The 26499-nt window shown below is 32.1% G+C and overlaps 1 protein-coding gene across 2 annotated transcripts; it reads right to left on the reverse strand.

The window, feature by feature from the left end:
* Positions 1-2199: 2199 nt before the first annotated feature.
* Positions 2200-4891, reverse strand: LOC105045836 (jasmonate-induced oxygenase 2). Of its 2 annotated transcripts, none has more exons than XM_010924257.4 (3): positions 4299-4889; positions 3856-4186; positions 2200-2574 (listed from the first exon to the last, which is right to left on the reverse strand). In XM_010924257.4, exons 1-3 carry the CDS (start codon positions 4796-4798, stop codon positions 2329-2331), a joined length of 1077 nt encoding a protein of 358 aa, XP_010922559.1. In that variant the 5' UTR covers positions 4799-4889; the 3' UTR covers positions 2200-2328. The 2 variants fall into 2 exon arrangements, with proteins under 2 accessions (XP_010922559.1, XP_029120781.1); XM_029264948.2 differs by lacking the exon at positions 2200-2574 and adding an exon at positions 2583-3777 and having other exon boundaries at positions 4299-4891.
* Between the last annotated feature and the right edge of the window lie 21608 nt (positions 4892-26499).

A 26499-nucleotide genomic window follows, 5' to 3' on the forward strand; every position in this document is an offset into this window, starting at 1 on the left:
TCCGTCTAGATTGGATATCTGATGGAACATAATAATATTTTAGAATTTTGAGTAAATAATTCTGTAGCTAAACTCCTTAAACAATTGTTTGTCATTTTAAGTTTGAACTAGTCTCCGTAGGTAGGTTGCCGGGACTGGTTCAAGATTAGCCCTCACGTTGTTACCAACCAAAAAAAAAAAAAAAGATTAGGCCTCACGGACAAAATCCCTTACTGTTAAAGTTCCTTGTCTCCTTCGACGGTTTCTAGATCTCTACATGTTTTTTTTTTTTTTTTTTTGGTGGCAGATATCTGCATGTTTTTATCCCCTATCCCTCCCTCCCTCCCTCCCTCCAGGAGACCAAAAAAAAAAAAGGTATACTATATATATATATATTACATAGTCCATAAATTATGCTTGGTCTTCGCTTAGCATAAGCATTTTTCTAGACGAGCTCTTATAGCATAATATTTTTATTTTCTTTAGGGAACTATGGTATTTGTGGGTTTTCTTATGTTAACATAGGCAGCTTTACATAAAACTCCTAACCAAAATACTTTGGAGTTTGTTTTTGTACACCTCAAAAATAAAAGCTAGTACCGCACATGCGTTTATATCGCCATGCAAGGAAGCAAATGAGACAAATTAACACACCAGTAGAAAATGAGTGTATATCACAAACAAACAAAGAATAAAAAGAGAAATTTTAAAATAAAAATAAAAATAAATTATAAATTTTTTTTTGAAATTTATCTCTAATTATTATACTTTTATCCAAAATTTTGAAAAATCTACACTTAGGCCCCAAAATACCATGGCATTGGTTAAAAAGTTGTAGAAATATAAAAAAACCAAATTGCCCTCCATATTTTTTAACAGGTGCTGCGGAGCAGTCTGGAACTTCGAAACCACTGCCGTTCGGGGGGAGAACCCGAAAAGGGGGTGTAGATTTGGCGAGGAGGGAGAGGGGGGTGTGGGGCAACAGTGCTGGTGGCAGTGGCGGTGCTGTCGGCGGCGAGGGTGAGGGGAGGAACATGATAAGAGGAGGATGTGCCGGCGGCATGCATGCGAGGGATAGGAAAGGATGGAGATGGGAGTGGAAATGGTCGCAGATGCGACGGTAGTGACAGTAGCAAAGGAGGAAGGAGGAGGTGTCGAGCAGATGGTGCTCACAGGCATCTGCTCAGTATTCGCAAATATCGATCTTCTTGCCTGCATCGCCGTCGTCGTTGCCGTCACCACCAAGAACGCCCTCTCCTTGATCCCCTTCTCTCCCACTCGTCCACCATGGTAAGAGGAAGAGGTGCTAGCGGCATGCTTGTGGAAGGTAGGGTAAGGATGGAGATAGGAGTGGGAACAGCGACGGATGCGATGGTAGTGGTGGCAGCAAAGGAGAAAGGAGGAGGTGCCGAGCAAATGGTGCTCGCAGTGTTTTCTCGATGTTCGCCATCGGTCTTCTCATCTGCATCACTGTCGCCGTCAAGAACCACCCTCTCCTTGATCCCCTTCTCTCCCGCTCGCCCATCGTCGTCCTCTTGGTCATCCCCTTTCTCGATTACCCCGCCCTCCCCTTGCATCTCGAGAACTCCAAGGACCTCCATCCCGTCTTCTTCCGATCCCTCATCCAGGCCCTTGCAGACCTCTATGACCCCCTCCTCCGCTAGGCACGATCCACTCTCCACCCCTTACTACCATCCATCCAATGACTGGATGGGTGCCCAGGTAATTCAATGGTGCTGATATGCTTCGGGAGCCAGTAGGACCTAACGCCACCGCAGGCGGAGGCGCTAGCGGCAGGGCTGGAGTGGAGAGAGGAGCAAAGTTCGTTTGGTTCATGAGAGGGGCGACGACGTTGTCGGTGGGCTTCGAGGGATGGGTGGCGGCTGGGGTGGGCGTGGGACTGAGCCCTGTAGGTGACGATCCTAGCATTTAATAGAAGAGAATATTTTATATTTTTTTAATATTTTATTCAAGGTTATTTTTGTCATTTCAAAAATTTACAATGATATGAAAATAAGGTTCAAGTTAATATTAGCGGATCGGCTAACGGCAAGAGTTGGACTGTATGGTTGACTAAAAAGTTAAGATATAACTGTAGATTTTTAAAATTATTGGATGTACCTATAATTCCAACTTATTCTCAGAGAAGCTTTTGTAATTTATCCCAAGAACAAAGATATAAATTAGCCAAGAAAATTGACATTTATATCAACACTGGAAGGCCGAAAACATATATGATTTATCGATTGCTTTCTTATTCTGTCATCCAATATTTCGTTTACATATCCCTTGTTTTTGGATAAAACATATGGACCATACATGGGATAGTAACGACGCAAGATGTTTAGCCTACTTGGTCTTCAATGATTCCACTGCTAATTTGCCACGCAGACCCAAGTTCCTCATGTACCACCGATACTCTTCGAATATAATTGTCCGATAGAGTGGTGGATTTTGCGGTGTCACGAGCTCTGGAGCAGGTCCAATGGCCAAGTCACCTCTAGGGTTGTAGAAGAAAGCCAAGGATAAGCGCTCCTCTACAGAATTTGCAATCACACGATGCTCCACACTTCTATAAACTGAGTTGCTTATCACCTGATTAACCCACATAATTTAGCATACACCAAAGTACTCAACTATTAATTAGCTCAAAGAAATTATCAAAGATGAGTTGGTTGTCCAATCATTGCAGTCCCTGATTGATTCAAGGATCATGATTCAGTAGGCCCATGGTAGCTTTTACATCACATAAGCAGTTTTCAATATCTACTCTAATCATTATCGTTAGGATCTAGAAAGCCATTATTAGTGAGTAAATACATACAAATGCATAATAACAAAAAGAAGAGGATTATGAAAGCGCATGTGGTGCATGCCACCTAGCTAGCCATGTAAACTTTTTAATTTAATTGGATATATGGATAAGTTTCTAAATGTTAGTTTTAAAAATAAATAATATATTTAAGAACGTTATATATAAGAATCCATTAAAATGAACAATAAAGAGAAGATAGGGATGTTGGGATGAAAGACGAGCAATTAGTTTAGATGAGAGATCACTCAAAGATTTGGAAAACATGCATGGAGAGAAAGAAGAGAGGTATTGCATAATTCAGGTCGGAATGAATTGGGTGAAAAATTATAAAATCTAACCTGACCTAGTTTTTAATCCGGATCCATTTTTGACCTTGAGTAGACCTAAGGATCTTTTAAAATAGATTGAATTGGGTTTAGCTGTGTTCAGATTGAATCAGCTCATGGATCAATCCAATCCATTTGCATCCCTAAATAAGGATAACAATGTAGGGAGAGTATTGCTTTTCATTCAATTTTTTTTGTAGGGCACGATAGCAACTGAACTTAGAAGATGACTTTTTAGACCAAAACAACTGTAATAAATCAAATGTGACCCTTCATGGAAAAAATCTTATAATACCAGCATGATGTAGTTAAAAAACTATATTTACAGGTCAAAAACTAGTTCTTAATTTATTTTAAGATGGTCTCTCTACGGAAGAAAATTTATTTATACATCCCATTCAATTCCTAGATTAAAATAATGATAGTGAAATATCAAGGGCCTGTTTGATTGCCAGAAGCCCCGCCGGCCGGATCCAGCAGGATGGACCGGGGAAGCTAGCAGAGAAGAAGAAACAGCGATCGAGGTAGCCAACGTGCGTTCGTGGGTTAAAAATTAAAAACACCTCGATCTCATCGATCGGCCCGCGACCCCACGATGGCTCTTTCGGTCATGGTTTCTTGATCTCCTCCTCCTAGATCCTCCCCTTCCCTGCGACCCTGCGATGGCTCTTTTGGTCATCGTTTTATTTCATGTACAAGGAAAATATCCCAGAAATATTATTCCCAGGAGAGTACCTGAATCTGGTCACCGACGTTGACGGTGAACGCCCCAGGGGCAGGCTGAACAGTAACCCATGCATCCCCCTTGCGAACTTGGAGGCCATTGACACGCTCGTCAGCCAGAAGGATGGTTAGGCCTCCATAATCGGAGTGCGGCGAGAGGCCGAGGGTCAGCTCTGGCTGCGGGCACTTGGGATACAAACCCACCCGCATGCAAGCTCCAATGTCGTCTCCGCCGAACACCTTCTGGAGGTAGCCCTCATCCAATCCCAGACCTATCGACAGCACCTTCAGCAACACCCGACAAAGCTTCACCAACTCACGTCCATACTCTTCAGTGGTCCCCCTTGTGATAAATCCAATAATCCAAACCGAATCATAGATAAATGATATCACGAAATGATGGTTTTTAATTACATCATTCTTGGAAGTTTATGATTATAGTAATACGTACGTACCTCAAGGTTTCAGGGCGGAGAGGCCATTTGTCGAGGTTCTTCACAGAGTCTGGATAGAGATGGAAGAAGAAGTAGTCGGTCCAGTCCAAGATAGCATCTTTCGCCACCCCGAGGCGGCTGCCGTAACCCTCGTATGTCTTGGGGCTATTGGCGTAGGCCTTTTTCTCCTCCATGGGAAGGTGGAAGAACTCCTTCCACAGCTTCCTCATCTTTTCAACCAGATCGAGGCTGACGCCGTGGTTCACCACCTGGAAGAAGCCCCATTCCTTGCATGCATCCCACATCTCCTGCATGGTAGCCTGTCGTTCCCCCGAGTCGCCTGCGAGGCCGCCGAGGTCGATGATGGGTATCTTCAGGCCCTCCTCGGGGCCGTCGAGGAACGAGACAGCATGAGGCCGCTCGGAGGGGGGTTTGACGTAGTTCGCGGGGATCTCCATCAAGCCGCTCTCCGATAAGGACTGGACTGGGACGACTGGCTCGGGCCACCCCTGGGAATCCATGTTGGTGTGGAGTGGGGCACAAAGATTGGGGTATGAGGGAAAGATGATGATGGGTTGCTGTTAAGCGTGGAGATAGGCTATTTAGAGGCTGAGTTCGGATCCCATAACCGAGATGCAACGTACCCTTCTACCCCCCACCCCCCCAAAAAAAAAAATGCAGCGTACCTGGCTGTGCTGCCACGTGCGTGCACGTTACCTAGACATCTGCCAGAGCAAGTTGTTTCCATGTTTTGTGGTTTTTTTTTTTTTTTCCTCCTCTTCTTTTGGTAAGGTTCAATGTTTCGCTGTTTGCCTGCATTTTTTCAACTAGTCCCTGGCCAGTTTTTGTCTCCTACAATTTTGCTTTAGATAAATATATTTTTTTTAGATAAATTATATTTCTCTTCTCTAAACTAAATGAAATTTTTAAATAATAAAAAATTAAAATTTAGTTTTTATAATTTTTAAACTATTTTAATATAATTTTTTTTAGATTCTGACTATTTTCTCTCATAAAAAATTATAGTTGACAATAATTGGTGCTTATGTGGCAAAAAATATCTGACGAATATGATATTACATAGATAATATGATATACGAGTGATGATGTGGTATAAAGAATGAAAATTTTTATTTTACTGATATGGCATGAATGATGACTTAGTATTAATTTGCTGTGAAATTTTTTTCGAAAGTGTCTAACCACTGAGTGATATGTCAATACTCATAGATGATGTGGCATAAATCACATGGCACATACATGATAATGTAGCATGGATAATGAGATAGCATCTGATGTGAAATTTTTTTTTTAAATGTCCAATCACCAAATAAAATGTCAGCATCCATACGCGCTATGACACAGATAACGTGGCATATGGGCAAATGATGTGGCATAGACTGTGATTTTTTTCGATAATATCCAATCACCAAATGACACATCAACAACCGAATGCCACATCAGCACCTATATACTATATCATTGCCCATGCCATAGCATCACCCACATACAATAAATTATATTTTTCATGCTCTAAATTTTATAAATATTCTTATATGGTCCTTATACTTAAAAAAATCTGGAATTAGGTCCTTTTGATTTTCAAGTGTAGTTTAATTAAACTTTTTCAGTATGATGGTAGAAAAGGTGATAATTTTGATGTGGGATGAGTCATTGGATGCATTCAAAAAATTAAAAATAGCAGTACTATTCAAAATAAGGAGTTGGATCGAGACCCGAAGATGGTCTCAAAGCAGATAGGTTTGTAGATCTGAAGATCACTATTATGAACATAACGGTGACAGCAGAAAAGTAGGTAGACTTGATGTTCTCAGTTTCACCATTATCGAGCTCGCTACTACTGTTGAATTTCTTCTTGAAAAAGAATAAATTGATAATCATGGACTAAATATGCAATTAAGGATTTCAGGCTTTTATTCTGATTGGAGTAGCATAAGCATGCCAAGAGAATAAATAAATCAAAAGTAGAAGTTATTTTTTTCTCTTTATCTATTCTCTTTTTTGCTTTTCATTCTTCTTAGGTTTCGATCAAACTTTCTATGTTTGCCTTTTATATATTTATGTCTATTATATGCATGTGATGGGGCATTATATACGAATCATGATGGTGTAAATTTTTTTTTCTGTATATATTTATATCTATTCTGATACAAGATATGAAGAAAAAGCGAATAGCTTAAGAGTATGATTGAAGATAAAGTAATCAATAATATAATAATATATTATCAAAATAATTTTTTTATTTTTAGCTTATGTATCACCTCATTGTATTAGTTTTAATTATCGAAATCATATTATTTTAAATTAAATTATTTTTGAAAATTAGGGCACCTAATTAGAGATTTTTAAACTATAAAGCAACAGCTGAAATTCTAATTAGGGAATTTATTCTACTCCAGCCAGAGCAAACACTTGAGATCCTTACTTGTATAGTCTATAATTACAGATCTATTCTTTTTCAAGAAAGAATGTGGCAGCGGTAGCACACTCAGCATTGGTGAAACTAAGAATGCCGAGCCCACATATTTTCTCATTGTCGTTGCTATATTCATAATAACGATCTTCAGATCTCCAAATCTGATCTGCTTTAAAACTATCTTTAGATCTGGATCCATCTTCCTATTTTGAATACTACTACTATTTTTCAGCTTTTTAAATATATCTAATGCCTCGTGTGGCATCATAGTCATCACTTTCTCTATCATTATGCTGGAAAGGTAAAATTAAAATATACTAAAAAATCAAAGGATCTAATTACAGATTTTTTTAAGTATAAAGATCATTTAAGAATATTTGTAAAACTTAAAACATAAAAAATATAATTTATGATATATGGGCGATGATGTGGCATGGATAATGATGTGGCATATGGATGCTAATATGTGACTTAGTGATTGGATACTTTCAAAAAAAAATTTACAACACATGTTATGTCATCTATGCCACACTACTTAATTATGGGTATGAAAATGTCACTCAGTAATTGAATATTTCAAAAAAAAAATTTACATCAGATGCCATGTCATCACTCATGTACCATATCATCCATGAGTAATAACATATCACTCGATGATTAGATACTTTCAAAGAAAATTCTATGGTAGATGCCATATCATTACTTATATCATATCACCTATGAGTGCTAATATGTCATTCAGTGATTGGACAGTATATGCCACATCATCATCCATGCCATATCATCTATGCCACATCATTTATAAGTGCTGACATATTATTTGATAATTGAATACTTTCAAAAAAAATTATATTAAATACTATGTCATCATCCATACCATATCATCTATATCACATCACTTATAAGTACTAATATGTCACTTGGTGATTGGACACACTCAAAAAAATTTATAGTAGATACCATATCATCATCCATGCCATGTCAGTAAAATAAAAATTTTTATCCGTCATGCTACATCATCACTCATATCCCATATTATCTATGTCACATCATTTTTGTCAAATATTTTTTGTTACGTAAGCACCGGTTATCGGTAGCTAGAATTTTCGATGAGAGAAAATAATCAAAATTCGAAAAAAGAATCACATTAAAATAATTTAAAAAATATAAAAACTAAACTTTAACTTTTTATAGTTTAAAAATTTTTTAAGAAAATTTGATATAGTTCAAGACTAAAAATATAATTTATCAAAAATTATTTTATCTAATTATGATAGCAAGGCTAAACAAGTGGGGATGGATCAATTTTATATAAATTGGTCCTCAATCTGGAAAGATTGTCAACGGAAGAATCATGATAGATTTTTTTTTCGGGACATAGTAAATTTAATGCTAAAATTTTTTTGATTAAATTTAATCTATCATATATATATATATATATATATATATATATATATATATATATATATATATATATATATATATATATATATCTCAAAGTTGAGATGGTTAACAAAAAAAAAAATTCTCTCTTCAAAATGATGAAGACCTCAAAATGATGATATGATTTTTTATTATAATATATATATATATATATATATATATATATATATATATATTTCGGTTGCAAAACTTCGGTACCTTTAATATGATGAAGGATGTGTTCGGCCGTTGCAGTATTTTTTTATTCAAAATATTGGTATGATATTTTTTTTATTATCTTTGTCTGCCGTATAGCTAATAGATTAAATCTATCCAAAAACTGTTTTTGTCATTGGTTCGAGATAGAGATAAGTATCAGACAATTAATGAGAGAGAGAGAGAGAGAGAGAGAGGAAAGTATGGTTTGCGTAACTGATGTGATGTCATAGACTTTTGCTGACTCGGTCACATAATTAAGCGTGTTTGGAGTGAGGTTTCCCCAGGGGAAGTTTCATTGGCTTTTTTTTTTTTTTTTTTTGGGTAAAAAAAGTTTCATTGCTTTTAGGAGGAAATTACTGTCCTGCTACAGATGCAGACCTGTCTGCCAGGGCACAGCGATCAGACCTGATGACGTGCCACGCGCTGCGCCATTCCTGCCGAGGTGTCCTGTTGGTCCCCACGAATTGCAACCAGGTGTATTCCGCATGCTCTACTCTCGCAGACAAAAGATAAAAGGAGCTAGGGGAATAAGAAATGCTGCGAACGGGGAATAAGTCGCCGCCACCCCGCCATGGTTCTCGAGCTCCCCTTCTCTCTCTCTCTCTCTATATATATATATAAATAAATAAATAAATTTAAATAAAATCAATCAAATTTAGATTCAAATCCGATCAGATCAAAATTGGATAATGATGATCCTACATCAATGAACCAAATTATTAGATATGATCTACTAATTTATACGCAGCAAAAATCATATAATTTGAAGATTTCTATCTTATGCATCAAGTGATCAAAAAATATATCTAATTCAATTTTATTTAAACTTTTTTATTTTTATATGCAAATAGTTTTGAGATAGTACATCACATATAATGACTTACATCATTGATGTAGTATTCATATTATAGAGTTTTGATATGATCGAATCTGAGTCCAAATCCGACCGATCTGATTCTAGCTTGACTCTCTTTCTCTCTTTATATATACATACATACATATATATATATATATATATATATATATATATATATATACACACACACATACACAAACAATTAATATCTAATATTTCTGTACCAAAATCAAAATCAAAGACATTAATTCATGACTTTTCTACTTCAAAACAGGAGTTTCTTTATATTTTCTTTTTTAGTTCTCAATTGATAGAAATGTTATGGCTCCATTAATAAAATCCGTTCTTTCATAGTAGCTAAGGGTTTTGAAATCTATCAGCAAAAAATCTCTCGTAAAAAAAAATAAAGATTTCTACATTGATGGAACTTCCATCAATCATGTGTATGTGTGTGTGTATATATATTCAAATAGAGATTTCTGTATTAAACCGAGCTTCCATCTATCATGTATATATATGGTATATTTATCACTGAAAATGGCAAATAGTATTTGAACATATCTTTTGGAAGGATAAATAGTATTTAATAAATATTAAATAGTATTTAAAAATATATTTATATAATATTTATATATGGTATATCTTTGGAATGTTTATATACTGTATATGCATTCAATAAATATAAAGGTTAATTTTTTTGGCATGTGATAAATATGAAAGAGATCTTTTTCTTTATTTATTTTAGGACCTTAAAAGGAAAAAAATCCAAAACTACATAAAAATTTGGAGATTTAAAACTCTAAAAAAAAAAATCAGGTTTCACTACAATAAAATAGATTATTAGTGATGAAAATTTTTCATCGCTAATAATCTATTTTTCTCATTAATAGTTATTAGCGATAAAATTTTCATCGTAAATAATCACATCGTTGATAATATTTTATAACTGCAAAAAATTTCATCGCAAATAATAGATTATTTACGATAAAAAAATTTTATTGTTAATAAAATTTATTTTTTTAAAAATTATTTATGATAAAAAGTTTTAGTCATAAAAAAATATTTACGATAAAATTTAACATCACTAATAAGTAATAGATTAATAGCGATGAAAATATTTTCATCACTATTAATTTAATTAAAAATTTTTATAAACATCAAATTTTTAAAAATTTTTAGCAACGAAAAATTTTCATCGTAAATATGATTTTTTGCAACAAAAATTTTTCATCACTAATTTACAAAAATATTAGCGATGCAAATTTTTTATCGTAAATATAACTATTAGTGATGAAAATTTTTTATCACTATTAATTTAATAATAATTTTTTAAAAAAATTAAATTTAAATAATATTAGCAATGTAAAGCTTACATCGTAAATATAGTAATTTTTGACATAAATTTTTATCACTAATAAATATCAATTATTTATGATAAAAATATTTTCATCACTATTAATTTTATATAAAATTTTAATATTTTTAAATTTATTAAAAATTTTATTTATAACTAATTTTTTATCATAGTAAAATATTTTTAGCGATCAATATTTTATCAAAAATAATTCCATCTCTAATAATTTACATAATTTTTGAAAAATAATTTATGAATATATATTTTTAATTTATATTTATAATATTTTTTATAAATTAAAAATAAAAAATAAAAATAAAAAGTTTACACAATAAACTCATAAATAAATTTTATTTTTTTATTATATTAAATTAAAAATTTAAAAAATTTAAAATAAAAATAAAAAATTACATAAAGAGGTCGTCAAGTGTCGGCATCTGTAGAAGGAGAATGAGCTGGAGAAAGAGAGTGCTCGAAAGAGCTCAGACTGACCTGCTGCTGCCTCATCAGCTGTATCATCCGCTCTATCTGCGCCATCTGCTCTATTATCTGGATTTGAAGCTGTTGATGCTCGTCGATGCGTGCAGTCAACTCATGAGCTCACTGTCGATCCTCAGTAATCTACCTCTGCACCTCTGTCAGTCGAGCATCGTAGGCAGCATGGATGTCAGTCTTAGACAAGCATGAAGATGAGGGAGTAGTGATCCCATATCCTAGACCCCTAACATAATAGGATCTCATACCAAGTATCTGATCACAGATCTCATCATCTGTGGGTGCGGTCGAGCACTCAAAGATAGGTTAGGATCTCATATCTATCATACGATCTTGAAAATTAAAGTTATAGCTATTTTAATTTTGTAATAAAAATTAGACTATGAATAAAAAAAATAATTAAAAAATCTTATAAAGAGCTCCTGGCTCCTTATAGTCCACTCCCTTGACCGTCACTGGTGAGTCTGCTGGTAGATATCGATCCTACCAAAAAGCTCGCCACTCTCAGCATCTCTCTGTAATTTGAGAATAATTAATTAAAAAAATTTTAAATAGCTAAAAAATTATATACTAATTAAAAACTACTTACCATCTGTTTCATGTGACGAGCGAACGATCTCGAACCCCCAAATACAGTACGATCTGTCTCGCCCGATTCACGACATTCTGGATACATCTTCTCTGTATAATTATCAGTCAAATTAGTAGATAACAAATTTAATTTAAGAATAAATAATTTAATTATTAATTTTTTTAAAAAAAATTTGAATGTGTAACCTGATATGTCGGATCCTCATAATGCCGGCATATGATAGTCTAATCATCCAAAATGATGCTGTCATAGGGCCGCTGCCGTGCTGCCTCCTCTCCATGATCTTGCATCATATGGTACCAATACTGATGGATGTGATGGCAATAATCTTTGAAACATAAAGATAAATGAGCGTCCATGGCTCGCTACACACGATCCTCCTCAAAATTAATAATGTCGAATACACCCTGCCAATAACAAATATTAAAAAAATATCATGCAAATTAAATATTCATAGTATAATTTATTTTATCTATAAGTGGGTATAGAAAATCTCTATCTGATCCGGTACAATATGACGCCAATCGAAAAGCATCATGGGGGCATAGCAGTGGCATATGATGTCCAGCCCGATCTGCTATGGCTCGTACCATCTCCTAATGGATCTGATATAGTCGGATGGTATCTCGATATGGAGACACTGTCTCGAGTACTCGTGTCTCCAATGCTCTAGAGCGAGATTTTTCGATAGACCTTGCCCTTACCTCACTACTGATGAAGACTGATCTGAAATAACAATAAATAAATCATTAGTATAATAGCTATCCAAATAAAAAAATTAAATTTTATTATATAAAAAGTATAATAATACCACTCGAATCCGTCTCACTCGAACCCGCCTCACTCGAATCTGCCTCACTGGGACCTGCCAGTGCAAGACCCTCTAATGATGGAGCTGGTGAAAATCGGTGAAGATGCCTCAGCCTCCAAGGTAGACTGTGAATGCGAACATCGTCGTTTGTCTCCTGGTGCCATATCTGTAATTCTTGACATATAAATGAATATAATATTAAATAATAATAATAATAAATAAATTATATTCTAATAAATAGAATTATATTGCATACCACTATTGCAAGAGAAGATTGAACAAAGAATATAGATCTACTCATCAATATTCGTATATTCGTATCAAGATTGAACAAAAAATTATTTATAAATTTTAACAGTAACACTAAAAAATTTATGTAATAAATATAAAATAAACTATAAGCAGTTGAGCATGCAAAATAATATTAACGTAAAATAATAACAACAAAACCTAATCTCGAGGAGTCGATGATGAATTTATTTTTTCATAATTATTTTTTATCTAAAAATAATAAATAATTTTTTATTTTTTAAATATTTATTGTCTAAAAATATTTTTTTCTAAATATTTTTTCTCCTAAACGAGCTCCGAACTCGACCTCTCACGGCCCCCGCTCCCACAGTGCCAGCACCTTCACACACCCCACACCGCTCGGATTCAACCCCCGCTCCCATGGTGCCGGTGCAGTCACACACCCCGAGCCGTCGAGACTCGGCCCTCGCGATCCTCACTCTATCAACGCCGTCACACACCCTGCGCCACCCAGACTTGGCCCTCGCGACCCATGCTCCCACGATGCGGATGCCATCACACACCCCTCGCGAGCCACCCCCCGCGGTGCCACCACCGTCTCTAACCTCCCACGATCCGGATCCCAACTCAGATCCTAATCAAATTTCGATCTTGATCCCAATCTGAATCAAGATCTTGATCTGGATCCCGACCTTGATCTAATTCGATTCATGATTCAGATTTTATTTTTATTAATCAAATGATTAAATAATTTTTAATTTTTTTAATTTTTTTATTTTTTTTTATTTTTTTTCTTTTTATTTTTTTTCCCTCCTTTCTCTCTTCCCTTCCTCCCTCCCCACCGTGCAAACCCCTCCCCGTCGCCGCCCCCTCCCCGCCACCGCCCCCTCTCCCCCGACCACCGGTCGCCTCCTCCTCGGCCCCGTCTCCGTCGCCGCTAATTTGCCCATCCCCGGCTCCATCCCCCTAATCCCATCCCTACCCCTCTCCGACCTCATCCCCCCTCGGCCCCATCTCGCCCCCCACTCCATCCTCCGTGCCTACGCCCCAGACCCCCTCCCCGCTGGCCGACAACCTCCCCGCCAGCCGACCCCCTCCCCGACCCAGTCTCCATCACCATCGGCCGCCCCGTCTCCGGCCCCATCTCGCTCCTCCCCCGTTTGGATCCCACCGGCCGCCCATGCGTTCCCATCAGCCAACCCCTCCACAGCCCCATGGTGCCGGTGGCAACCCACGACACCCCCCCCCGCGGATAGCTCCGCCCCTCGGTGGCCCGATCAACACAAACAAAAAAAAAAGTTAAAAACTTTACTTCTGATAGATGGCGGATGGCGGCGGTGGAGAGGGGCTTACCGATGGGAAGAGATGAAGGGGAGAGCATGGAGAGAGGAGAGCTCAGGGAGAGGGAGAGAGATTAGGAAAAGAGCGGGGAGAATAAGAGTTTCACGCAATTTTGCACGAAAAGACGTCGAGTCAACATTGATTGAAAACAGGAGTATTAACGATGTAATTTTTTATTACTAATAACATTATTAGTGATGAAAAATAATTTTTATCACTAATTCAAAAAAAAATTCTCAATAAAAAAAAAATTTCACAAAAAAATATTTGTGATTGAAAAAAAAAAATTATTGTTAATAACATTATTAGCAATGAAAAAATAATATTCATCACTAATAATTGTTGTTAAAAATTTTTTTTTCCATTTTTCTGCTAAAAAAATTCTTCGTTAAAAAAGTTTTTCCATCAAAAAAATTATTTGTGATGAAAAAAATTTTCATTGTTAATTAAGTTATTAGCGATGGAAAAAAGATATTCATCGCTAAAAATTCCCACCAAAAAAAATTATCCTCATTTTTTAAAAAAATTATTTATGATGAAAATAAAATATTTTATTATTAATTATTTTATTAGCAATAAAAAATAATTTTTATCACTAATAATTGTTATTAAAAAACTAAAAAAATTATTTATGATGAAAAAGATTCATCATCAATAATGCTATTAGCAATGAAAACTAAAATTTGATCGTCAATAATTGTATGAAAAAATAAAAAATTCTTCACTAAAAAATTTTTTTCTCTTAAAAAATTTTATAAAAAAATTATTTACGATAGAAATTAAATTTTATTTTAAACTTTTTTACTAAAAAAATTATCTACCGAAAAAATTTAACAATAAAAAATAATATTAAAAAATATTTATGATAAAAAATAAAATATTAATAAAAAATTATATAAATAGTTAATTTATAATTTTTTTAAAAAAAATTATGTAATCATGTACCGTTGGATGAGAATCATTTTTCTGCTGATACATTACAGATGTTAACTAACAATCAATTATAATTTATAATTAAAAAAATTTAACTAATTAGATTTACTTTTTTGATAGCAATACTACCATGAGTTGATCGAAAGATTTGAATAGATATTCGAACTCAAATTTAATCTGCGAGTAGCTAAGACTCTTGAGAACCGATGCAAAAGGAACATAGTAGAAAGGATAATACCTGCTCAAGAGTATGTCAATCTCATGATAAATCTTGAACTAGATAATAATAATAAGAGTTCAGCTAGTTAGAAAGTATCTGCGATAAACAATCACCTCATACGAATTAAGACCATGAATATACTCTTGAAAAATAATACTAAAGGACCTAGCAAAGGCCTTCCATATATAGTTGAAAAGCAAATGACATAATTTAGTCCATCGAACAATTGATAAAGTTTTATTCTTTATACAGTTGGAAGTTGATATTTTTTTTGAATTAAATTCATTATGTTTAATTTTCTGAGGTGGTTTGCTCCTGGATCTTATAGACGGTTGATTCGATTATGGATGAAAAATTTTGTTGCATCATCCAACAAAGTCGAGATACTGAAAGAATGATTCCTTTTCAGTGTCGAAAATTATTTTTTTAAATTTATGATTTTTTAATTATTAGTGATGAAATTATTTCATCATAAATAATGAAGTATTTACGACTTTTCTAACATTTCAACCTATATAAATGCAGAAGAAGCATTAAACAATAATAACATAAACAATAGAATGGTTAAAATAAATCAAATAAATAATCTATAATTTTTATATTTTTTAAATTTCATATTTTTTCTTATTTTTTTGGAAGGATATATTGATACTGTAAATTAAAATATGTAGATTATTATTCTCTCGAACTTCTGTTTCACTAATCTATAGAAAGAAAGCAATAATTCCCTCCAAAATAAGAGGAAAGGGAGAAGTATTTAAACTCAAATTTAAAGACAGGATCTAAGCCTTAAGAGTAAACTTACCTTATCATACCACCATATGAATAACCTTTTTGTGAATTATATTTTAATATATAAAGATCCAGTATCATCTCCTTTCTATATTCTTAGATAGATACAAGGTCTTTGTACTTTGTGACCTTTGATCAATCTATAGAACCAACAACCTATATGAAATTGAACAATCAGAAAGATTCAGAGAAACTTAGAGATGAAAAGTATTATCGTAAATAATGATCAACTTTTGATTTTTTTTTCATCATAAATAATAGACTATTTACGACAGAAAATATATTTTCATCGCAAATACTAACTTATTTACGACGTAATATGTTTATCACAAATAATCTCTAATTTTTATATTTTTTATATTTTTTATTTTTTAAAAAATATTAGCAATCAAAATATTCTCATCACAAATAATTGACTATTTATGATGAAAAAAAAATTTTCATCACTAATAATCTATAATTTTTAAATTTTTAAAATTTTTTATTTTTTATTTTTTTATATATCAATGATGAAAATTTTTTATTATAAATAATCAAATATTTATGATGAAAATCTACTTTTCATTACAAATATTTCATTATTTATGACGTAATATTTTTATCATAAATAATCTATAATTTTAAAATTTTTAAAATTTTTTATCTTTTTCAAATATTAGCGATAAAAATCTTACATCATAAATAATTGAGTATTTATGATGAAAAATAAATTTTTATCATAAATACTTAATTATCTATTATGTAAAAATTTATCGCTAATAATCTATAATTTTTAAATTTTTAAAATTTTTTATTTTTTTCATATATTAGCAATAATTTTTTTTTATCATAAATAATTAAGTATTTATGATGAAAATTTATTTTTTGTCATAAATATTACATTATTTATGATGAAATATTTTCATCACAAATAATCTATAATTTTTAGCTTTTTAAAATTTTTTATTTTTTCTTCAAATATTAGCGATAAAAATCTTACATCGTAAATAATTTCATCATGAATAATAAATTATTTATAATGTTAAATTTTTATCATAAATAATCTATAATTTTTAAATTTTTAAAATTTTTGATTTTTTTTAAAATATTAGCAATGATATATTTTTATCATAAATAATTTAGTATTCATGATGAAAATAGTTTTACATCATGAATACTAAATTATTTATGATGTAAAATTTTTATAAAAAATAATTTATAATTTTTAAATTTTTAAATTTTTTTTTCAAAAATTAGCGATTAAAACTTTTCATTGGGAATAATGTTATTTTTGATGAAAAAAATATTTTTCATCATGAATAATTAAATAATTTTATCATTAATAATCTTATTAGCAACATAAATTTAAATTTCATCATAAATAATTCCTGTAAAAAATATTTTTTCACTAAAAATACTTTCTCAGGTATATTCATGAATTCTAGCTGCCTTGGGATATGTTGATGTTAATCAGGATTTATAAAGATTGCTGATCTGTGCAGAAGAATGAGATGAATATGAGACAACCATGATATAGATCAATTTGATTCTCCTTGATCATAAAAATAAGATAAATTTTTTGATATTCTACTCCAATCAAATATAATTTATAATTAAAAAATTTAATTAATTAGATTTATTTTTTTGATGCTAACACTGTCATGAGTTGATCGAAAGATTTGAATGGACATCCGAACTCAAATTTAATCTGTGAGCAGCTAAGACCCTTGAGATCCAACACAAAAAGAGGATCTTTAGGTGATCTGTTGGCTTTAGTTTCTATATAGTGTTTGATCTTTTTGATGGAGGATCGATATCAATTGATAGTTCTAAGGATCGGACTGCTGTGGTGCATCATCTGCTGCAGATTAAGGACAGTATTCAAAAAGTTATGTTTTTCTCTTAAAGTGTTATAGAATTTTATTGTCACAAGAAATTATTGGCCAAATATTTTTGAGATCATTTAGAAGTAAATGACACAATTTAGTTCATCAAACAATTGATAAAATTTTATTGTTTATATAAATGAAAGTTGATATTTTTCTTAAATCAAATTTTTTGCATTTAATTTTCTGAGGTGGTTTGCTCTTGGATCTTAAAGACGGTTGATTCAGTTGTGGGTGAAGAATTTTATTGCATCATCTAACAAAGTCTAGATACTGAGAGAATGATTCTTTTTTTGTATCAAAAGTCATTTTTAAAATTTATAATTTTTTTAATTATTAGCGATGAAATTATTTCATCATAAATAATGAAGTATTTATGATAAAAATTATTTTTCATCATAAATAGTCAATTATTTACGATAAAAAATAAATTTTCATCACAAACACTAGGTTATTTATATGCAATATTTTTATCATAAATAATCTATAATTTTTATATTTTTTTAAATTTTTTTTAAAAATATTCATGATGAAAATATTTTCATCGTAACTAATTGAATATTTATGATGAAAAAATAATTTTTCATCACAAAAAATCTATAATTTTTGAATTTTTTAAGTTTTTTTATTTTTTTTCAAATATAAGTAATAAAATTTTTTTATCATAAATAATTGAGTATTTATGATAGAAATATTTTTTATCATAAATATTCAATTATTTTTTATGTAATATTTTTGTCATAAATAATTTATAATTTTCAAATTTTTAAATTTTTTATTTTTTTAAATATTAATGATAAAAATTTTTCATCATAAATAACTGGTATTTATGATAAAAAAAATTTTCATCATAAATACTAAATTATTTATGATGTAATATTTTTATCATAAATAATCTAAAATTTTTAAATTTTTAAAATTTTTTATCTTTTTAAAGAATTAATAATAAAATTTTTTTATCATAAATAATAGAATATTTATGATAAAAATATATTTTTATCATAAATACTCAATTATTTACAATGTAATATTTTTATCATAAATAATTTATAATTTTTTTATTTTTTTATTTTTTTAAATATTAACGATAAAAGTTTTTCACCTTAAATAATTGAGTATTTATGATGAAAAGTATTCTTCATCATAAATACTTGATTATTTATGATAAAAAAGTTTTATCATAAATAATTTTTAATTTTTTAATTTTTAAAATTTTAAAATTTTAAAATTTTTTATTTTTTTAAATGTTAATGATGAAATATTTTTGTTAAAAATAATATTATTTCTAATGAAAAAATATTTTTTGTCATAAATACTTAAATTACTTACGATAAAAATATTTTTATCATGAATATTTAAAAATTTAAAATTAAAATAAATATTTTATTATTTATGATGAAAATAATTATCATAAATAATAGCTATTTATGATAAAATTTATTTTTTATGATTAATATAAAAATATTTATGATAAAAAATTATTTTTATCATAAATAGTTTATTATTTATGACAAATTTTATTTTACATCATAAATACTGATTATTCGTGATGAAAATATTTTCATCGCAAATAATTTCATCACAAAAACTCTCTTGTCTTGTAGTATTTGATTAAAACTCTTAAAATATAAAATTTTTTTTGGAGATCTCAATATGCCAACCCGTAAACTCTAAAATATTATATATATATATATGGTATATGCATTCAATAAATGTGAAGGTTCATTTTAAATATGGGATAAATATAGAAGGGATCTCTTCCTTTATTTATTCTAAGATTTTGAGAGGAAAAAAGTCTAAAATTAGATAAATTTTTAAGGTTTTAAAACTTAAAAAAAAAAGATAGATGTCAAGTTTGATTAGTACTTTTATGAAAAGTTTTTTGGGGTCATCCGATATGCACACGTGTCAACTTTGCTTATTTATCGAATAAGATTGTAAGACATGTATGGAAGGAAAAATCTAAATTTTGATAAAATTATTAGGGATTTGAAACTCTAATATATATGTATATATATATTAGAGTTTTAAAAATTTAGATTTTTCCTTCCACACACACACACACACACACACACACACACACACACACACACACACATATATATATATATATATATATATATATATATATAAGGTGTGTCTTGATGAGGTTTGGGATGAGTTAAGCAAATATCATTTATGATGGCTACTAAATTTTGTGTTAGACTTTTCAATCATAATAATTATTACTTTCCTTTTAAAATTACTATGCTTTGATTATAGGACCATCCTTTTTAGTAATGGTATTTTATATAATATTTTGGTGTAGGTGTTAGATGTATATCTTAGAAACCAATATGGCTAGCACATTATAATACATCTAAGATATAATTTTATACTTAAAATATTGATTTGATCAATAAAAGGACAAGTTTAATTTTTATTCAAGAGTAGTGTGTCTTTGAATCATTTATGGAATTAATACTTCGATATATATTCTTAAAGTATTAAGAATTAGGGGCATGCATAAAATTTTTAAATACTCTCGATTATAGTATCATAATAAGAATGGTGATCAATCTAGATAGACCGATGCACATATCGCTTTCTTTAAGATAAATGAGTCTCTGCTCTACAGTGTAGAAACACTGAGCGATTACTGTGGATAGTTGTTAGAAAATAACTAATACTGAACGTAACCATACGAAAGATCACTTAGATTTCTACTCGATCGTCAGTGATCATCTCGATACTGCAATTGTATGAATAATCTTTTGACCTATGATGGTACGATTGCTCGTAGTGAGACTGTTGAAATTTAACTGACACATAAACATGATCTCGAAGAGATATTATAGTGGATATTCACAATAACTGATCCATTGTAGAAGTAGGATGTGCATCTAGATGAAATCTATCGATATTGATAGAAAAGAGTAGTCCTATAAAATTTAAGAGGCTTAATCTGAGGTTTATGGCCACAGTAATGTGATTGATGAAAAAAAAAATTTCATGAAGATTACAATTGGACTTGAGCTAATCGAGTCTATCATATGACTGATGAAGATGTTTGATGACTTATTTATAACCTGTCATCTAGTCGAGATTTACGATAGAGAGACTGAATCACATATGAACTACACATCTTGAGGTTCTTTTTTGATTCTATTAGATTGCCACTACATACTACTAGGGGTCATTGGTGGATTGTGAGAGCTTACTAAGGTTGCTCAGAATCGACAATCCTTGATAAGTTAGAGTAAAATTATTTTGATCCATTGAAAAAAATTTCAATAATACTATGATAGAGATCATAGTATATCTCATAACCAAATAGAATTGAACTTATAGGGTCACACAACAAATGGATTAGATATGGAATAAGCAATTGGGCTTATGAAGTCTCAATTGAATTTAGAAAAATCCTATTGGGTTTAAGATAACCTTCCTAGCATGTGATTGAATCTAATTTTTTCTTTACACTTAAATTTTTTATTTGATAAGATTAATTTAAGTTAATTATCTGCTAATAATCTAAATAAATTAGGTTCATTGGGCTCTAACTGTTGGATGTCTAGAATTTTGGATCATATGCATTAAGGGTTCAAACTCTTAATCAAATTTCTTGATTATTTGCATTGAGGCGCCACTTGATTTGATTAAGTTGGGCATACCCACATAATAGAGGGTATGTGGGACCAGCAAGGAGCATCCCCTAAGCCCCATATGGTATGTGAAAAAGTAGGTAAAAAGGCTCCAATAGTTGGTGTTGGAAAACAGACAGTTCAAAGCATATATTTTTAAAAATTTTTTATAGTGAAAGTAATAGATTAAACTAATTAATCTCATATATATATATATATTTTAGATCAGATCTAAACTATCTTTTTAAGGATCTATAACATGAAAATATTGCAAAATAAAAATCTGATTAAACATAAAAGACTGCATCGATCGTATCGATGCCTTGAATCAAATCTAATGATTAGATCTGATCCGATGAGTTCAGAACCCATTACTTGATCACAGATCGATGATCACCACTGCTGATGAACATGGTAGGAGGTCCTTCCTGATGTCGAGAAGCCGCACAGTGTGTCCGACTTCTACAGGTGGTCCACTTGAAACCTTGAATAGATCGTTATTCTCAGGAGTGCTAGCTCACGATGAAGGATCTGGATGGCTGATGGAGACTCCTTTCTTCAAATCAAATGGATACCTCTAGATCAGAAGATAGAGCTTTTCAAAGAAGAAATAGTGTGGAAGAAGAAGAATAAAACTCTTTTTATTTTTCTCTATCATAAAACTGAAACTAGGAAACCCTAAAAATTCCATCCTGGATCTCACACCCCAAAGAGGTGTTAGAAAATCGGATAGACAACATGTGTATATTTCAAAAATCCTTTTTGATTGCAGTGAAAAAATAAACGGGTTAAACCCTTGAACCCTATGTACATAAGATCAAATCTAATCTTACCCAAAGCCTAAGAAAAAATAAATATATAATCTAAAATTTAAAATAAGTATGAGATCGAATCTCAATATCTTAACACGGATAAATATTCATCGCTATCGATGATCACGGATTCGTAGATGCTCTAGCCGCACATGTATCCAATCTTTACAGATATCCATCGAGATCAATCTCGAACTGATCTCCTCATAGCAGATTCTCTTTTTCAAGTAGAATCTTATCCTTGAGAACTTCGATCAACTCCTTGATCTGGACTGTAAGATCAACTCCTTGATCTGCAACCTTTTCTCTACATTTCTTGCTGTAGATGGACAGCACCTCTACTCTTAGGATGTGGAAGATGAGACACCCAACCCCTTGGGCGTGTGAAGGAGAAGAGGAAGGAGAGGAGGCGTGGAGAAGAAAGAGAGAGACTTTTGGTTTTACAAAATTTTTCTTTTTAGAAATCCTAGAGATCTCCTAAATAGACTCTACCTTAACTCAAAAGAAGAATCCAATTATCTTAAAAAAAGTATATCCTTATCTCATAAGAATACACTATCTTTTTAATCTGATTTTTTTTCAATAAAATCAGATATAATTGGCATATTATCATTCCTTTTAGGCAAGTACATAGGGTGCCCCAATCTGATTGAGCGCCTCATGTCATGAATAGCAGGTAGATGAGGCACCAACACTTGGCACCCCTTAGGATTTCTTGGTCCATGAGAGGTGGCGTGGCCACTCTCTCTCTCCTCCATGCCATGCCACAGAAGGGAGTGGGCCCCTCATGCAATATCTATGAGATTTGACACCCTAGGTCCTACCAAAAATGAAGGAAGGTGCCAACTCTTCTTCCCATTTATTCCACACACCACTTAGAGATAATTAGCAGATAATATAGAGATAATGTTAGGATAATTATGCCAACAAATTGACTTAATCAAATCTTCTTGGGCTCACAATTAAGAGTCTAATTAAATCCAAATGGATTTAGGCTAGATTCAAGGCTATAGACTTGATCAAATCGAAGTTTCGAGAAGAATTAGGTTTAACCATGTGCTAGCATGATTTAATTAAACCTAATAAGATTTCAATAAACCCTGATCTAATTAGAACTTCATAAGTTTAATTGATAAATTCAATATTAAATCCCTTAGTGTGTGACTCCATAGGTTTCACTCTATCTGGTAGTGAGATATATTGTGATGTCCATCACAATATCATAGAAATTTTTTTCGATGGATTGAAATATTTTCAATTCTATCCTTCGAGGATCATCGATTATCAAGACGATGCTCGATGAGTCTGATCATAATCCATCAGTAACACCTAACAGTATATAGTGGCAACCTAATAGAATAAAAGAATGAACCCCTAGATGTATTTATTGTATGATTCAGTCCTTTTATCATGAGTCTCCACTTAATAGAGATCATGGAGAACTCGTCAGACCCATTGTCAGTCATATGTAAGATTGGCTCAACTCAAATTTATTTGTGAATCCTGTAGAAACTCTTTTTCAGTATTTACACTTACTTTGGTCAAAGATTTTTTGAACTCAGTCTCGCAAATCGTATAGGACTTCTCCTTTTCTACCAAGATCGATAAATTTTTTTTAGGTACATCCTACTCCAAACAGTGAATCTGAATCTACTAAAGTCAACATACACAGCAAGAATTCGAATAGCTAGAGATCAAGAGAACGTGCAGTCAAACCCAGTAGCCTCACTGTAACTAGCCAATGACACCACAGATCAAAAGATCATCTACACCACTGCAGCATCAAGAAGATCACTGATGAGTGAGTAGACACCATATGGTTCTCGTATTAATCACACTCAATGTCAGTTGTTCTCTGACAATCACCGGCACCCTCATCCCAGTATTCCTACATTGCAGACCTGAGACTTATCTATCCATAAAGAAGGTGAACCATGCACCGATCTCAAATGGATTGATCAATATCTTCCATGATAATCTTTTGATCAGGAGTATTTAAAAATTAACCACTAATTAATATATATCTCAAATTCTTAACACTTTAAGAAGATACAAAAATTATTTTTGTTAATTTTTTGGATAAATCATGAACACATAAACATAATTGAAATGAAAAAATCTTTTATTGATAATAAAAAGATTACAAGCATAATTTTAAGTCCTGAAATTACATAATGTGTCAGCCAACAATTGACTTTTAGGACACAAATCTAACAAACTCCCACTTGACCTAAAGTAAATTGGCCATATACCTAAGACTCATCTTCTCAAGGTGAGCTTCGATCTTCTGCTGGCTGAGAGGCTTGGTCAGCGGGTCCATCATATTTAGTGCGAAGTCAACTCTCTACATCTCGATGAACTTCTTCTCGAGATATTCACATATGATGTGAAACCGTCGTTTTATGTGATTGAACTTCTGGTGAGATTTGAGCTCCTTAGCGAGGGCTATGACATCGTTGTTATCGCAGTACAGTGCAATGGTATCTAATGGCATTACATCCAGCTCTTCAGAGATGGCGATGTACTCAGCTTCTATAGTTGAATCTGTAATAATCAACTGCTTGGAACTCTTCCAACTAACCACACTACCATTATATAAGAAGATACATTTCGATATAGATTTTCTATCATCGACATCAACCATAAAGTCTGAATCAGTGTATCTCTTAATTTTGAGTTCCGATCCTCCACCAAAGATCAACATCAAATTCTTAGTCCTTCTCAAGTACTTAAGGATATTTTTAACAGCAATCCAGTATTCTTCATCTGGATTCGCCTAATATCTACTTATGACACTCACGGCAAGTGCTATATCAAGACGTGTATATAACATGACATATACAAGGCTCCCTATTGCCAAAGCATAAAGAATTTTGCTCATGCACTGATCTCCTCAAGTGTGTCGGGGCACATCTTCTTGGAGAGATAAATATCATATCTAAAGGATAAAAGATCCCGCTTGAAGTTTTTCATGCTGAACTTCTTCAGCATCTCCTCAATGTACATTTGCTATGAGAGTCCTATCATTCTCTTAGATCTATCTCTATAGATCTTTATACCAAAAATGTAAGAAGCATCTTCTAGATCTTTAATGGCGAACTCTTTCAACAATCATACTTGACCGACGTCAGCATGAAAATATCATTCTCGATCAGGAGGATATCATCCACATATAATACGAGAAATATGACAGCACTTTCATTGATCTTTTTGTACACACACAGCTCTTCCTCATTTTTGATAAAATCAAATATTTTGATTATATCATTAAAGTGAGTGTTCTAACTCCAAGATACTTGTTTGAGTCCATTCATAGACCTTTGCAGCTTGTAGGTCTTGTGATCACTATCACTGGATGTGAAACCCAGAGGCTACTCCATATAGGTATCTTCCTCAAGATATCTATTTAAAAAAATAGTTTTCACATCCATCTATCAGATTTTATAATCATGAAAGACTGCTATGGCCAGCAGAATACAGATAGATTTCAGCTTGACTACGAACGAAAATATTTCATGATAGTCAATGCCTTCATGTTGACTATAATCTTTCGCGACTAGTCTTACCTTATAAATCTCTATCTTACCATTCGATCTAATTTTTTTTTTATAAATCTATTTACACCCAATAGGTATAATTCTTTAGGTGGATCTACTAAGGATCAAATCGATTAGAATACATGGAGTCAATTTCTAACTTCATCATTTCCATCTATTTTTTGGAGTCTATATCTAGCATTATCTCATCATAGGTTTTGGGATCATTCCTAATGTCCCTATCTCCCATAAGGAATGCTTCTTCTAAATCTTCTGTAAAAATATCTAAGTACCTTTCAGAAAGATGAAAGACCCTACTTGATCTACAAAGTGGAGGAGGTATCAAATCTACTGGCTTATTATTGGATTTAGATTTTTGGACTCGATGCTCTTTAGAGACTTTCTCTTCGAGCACAATCGTCCTCCCACTGCCTCCATCTTGGATGAACTCTTTTTTCAAGAAGATAGCATGACAGCTCATAATCACCTTATGATCCTCAAAAAGATAGAAGTAGTATCCTATGATTTTCTTAGGATACCCTATGAAGCGAGTCCTAAAAGATCTAGCCTCTAACTTGTCCGTCTGCTGTCGCTTGACATAGATTGGATATTTTCAAAACTCGAGATACCCAAGAGTTGGCTTCTTACCATGTCATAACTCA

The sequence above is a fragment of the Elaeis guineensis genome, chromosome 5 (assembly GCF_000442705.2).
Source record: "Elaeis guineensis isolate ETL-2024a chromosome 5, EG11, whole genome shotgun sequence".
Taxonomy (NCBI): Eukaryota; Viridiplantae; Streptophyta; class Magnoliopsida; order Arecales; family Arecaceae; genus Elaeis; species Elaeis guineensis.

Excerpts from the sequence above, each read along its gene's own strand:
- LOC105045836 (XM_010924257.4), bottom strand. The coding sequence starts at position 4,798 with ATGGATTCCCAGGGGTGGCCCGAGCCAGTCGTCCCAGTCCAGTCCTTA. Across the intron at positions 4,187-4,298 it reads CTCCGCCCTGAAACCTTGAG|GGGGACCACTGAAGAGTATG; the intron begins GTACGTACGTAT and ends ATTTATCACAAG. Across the intron at positions 2,575-3,855 it reads ACGTCGGTGACCAGATTCAG|GTGATAAGCAACTCAGTTTA; the intron begins GTACTCTCCTGG and ends TGGGTTAATCAG.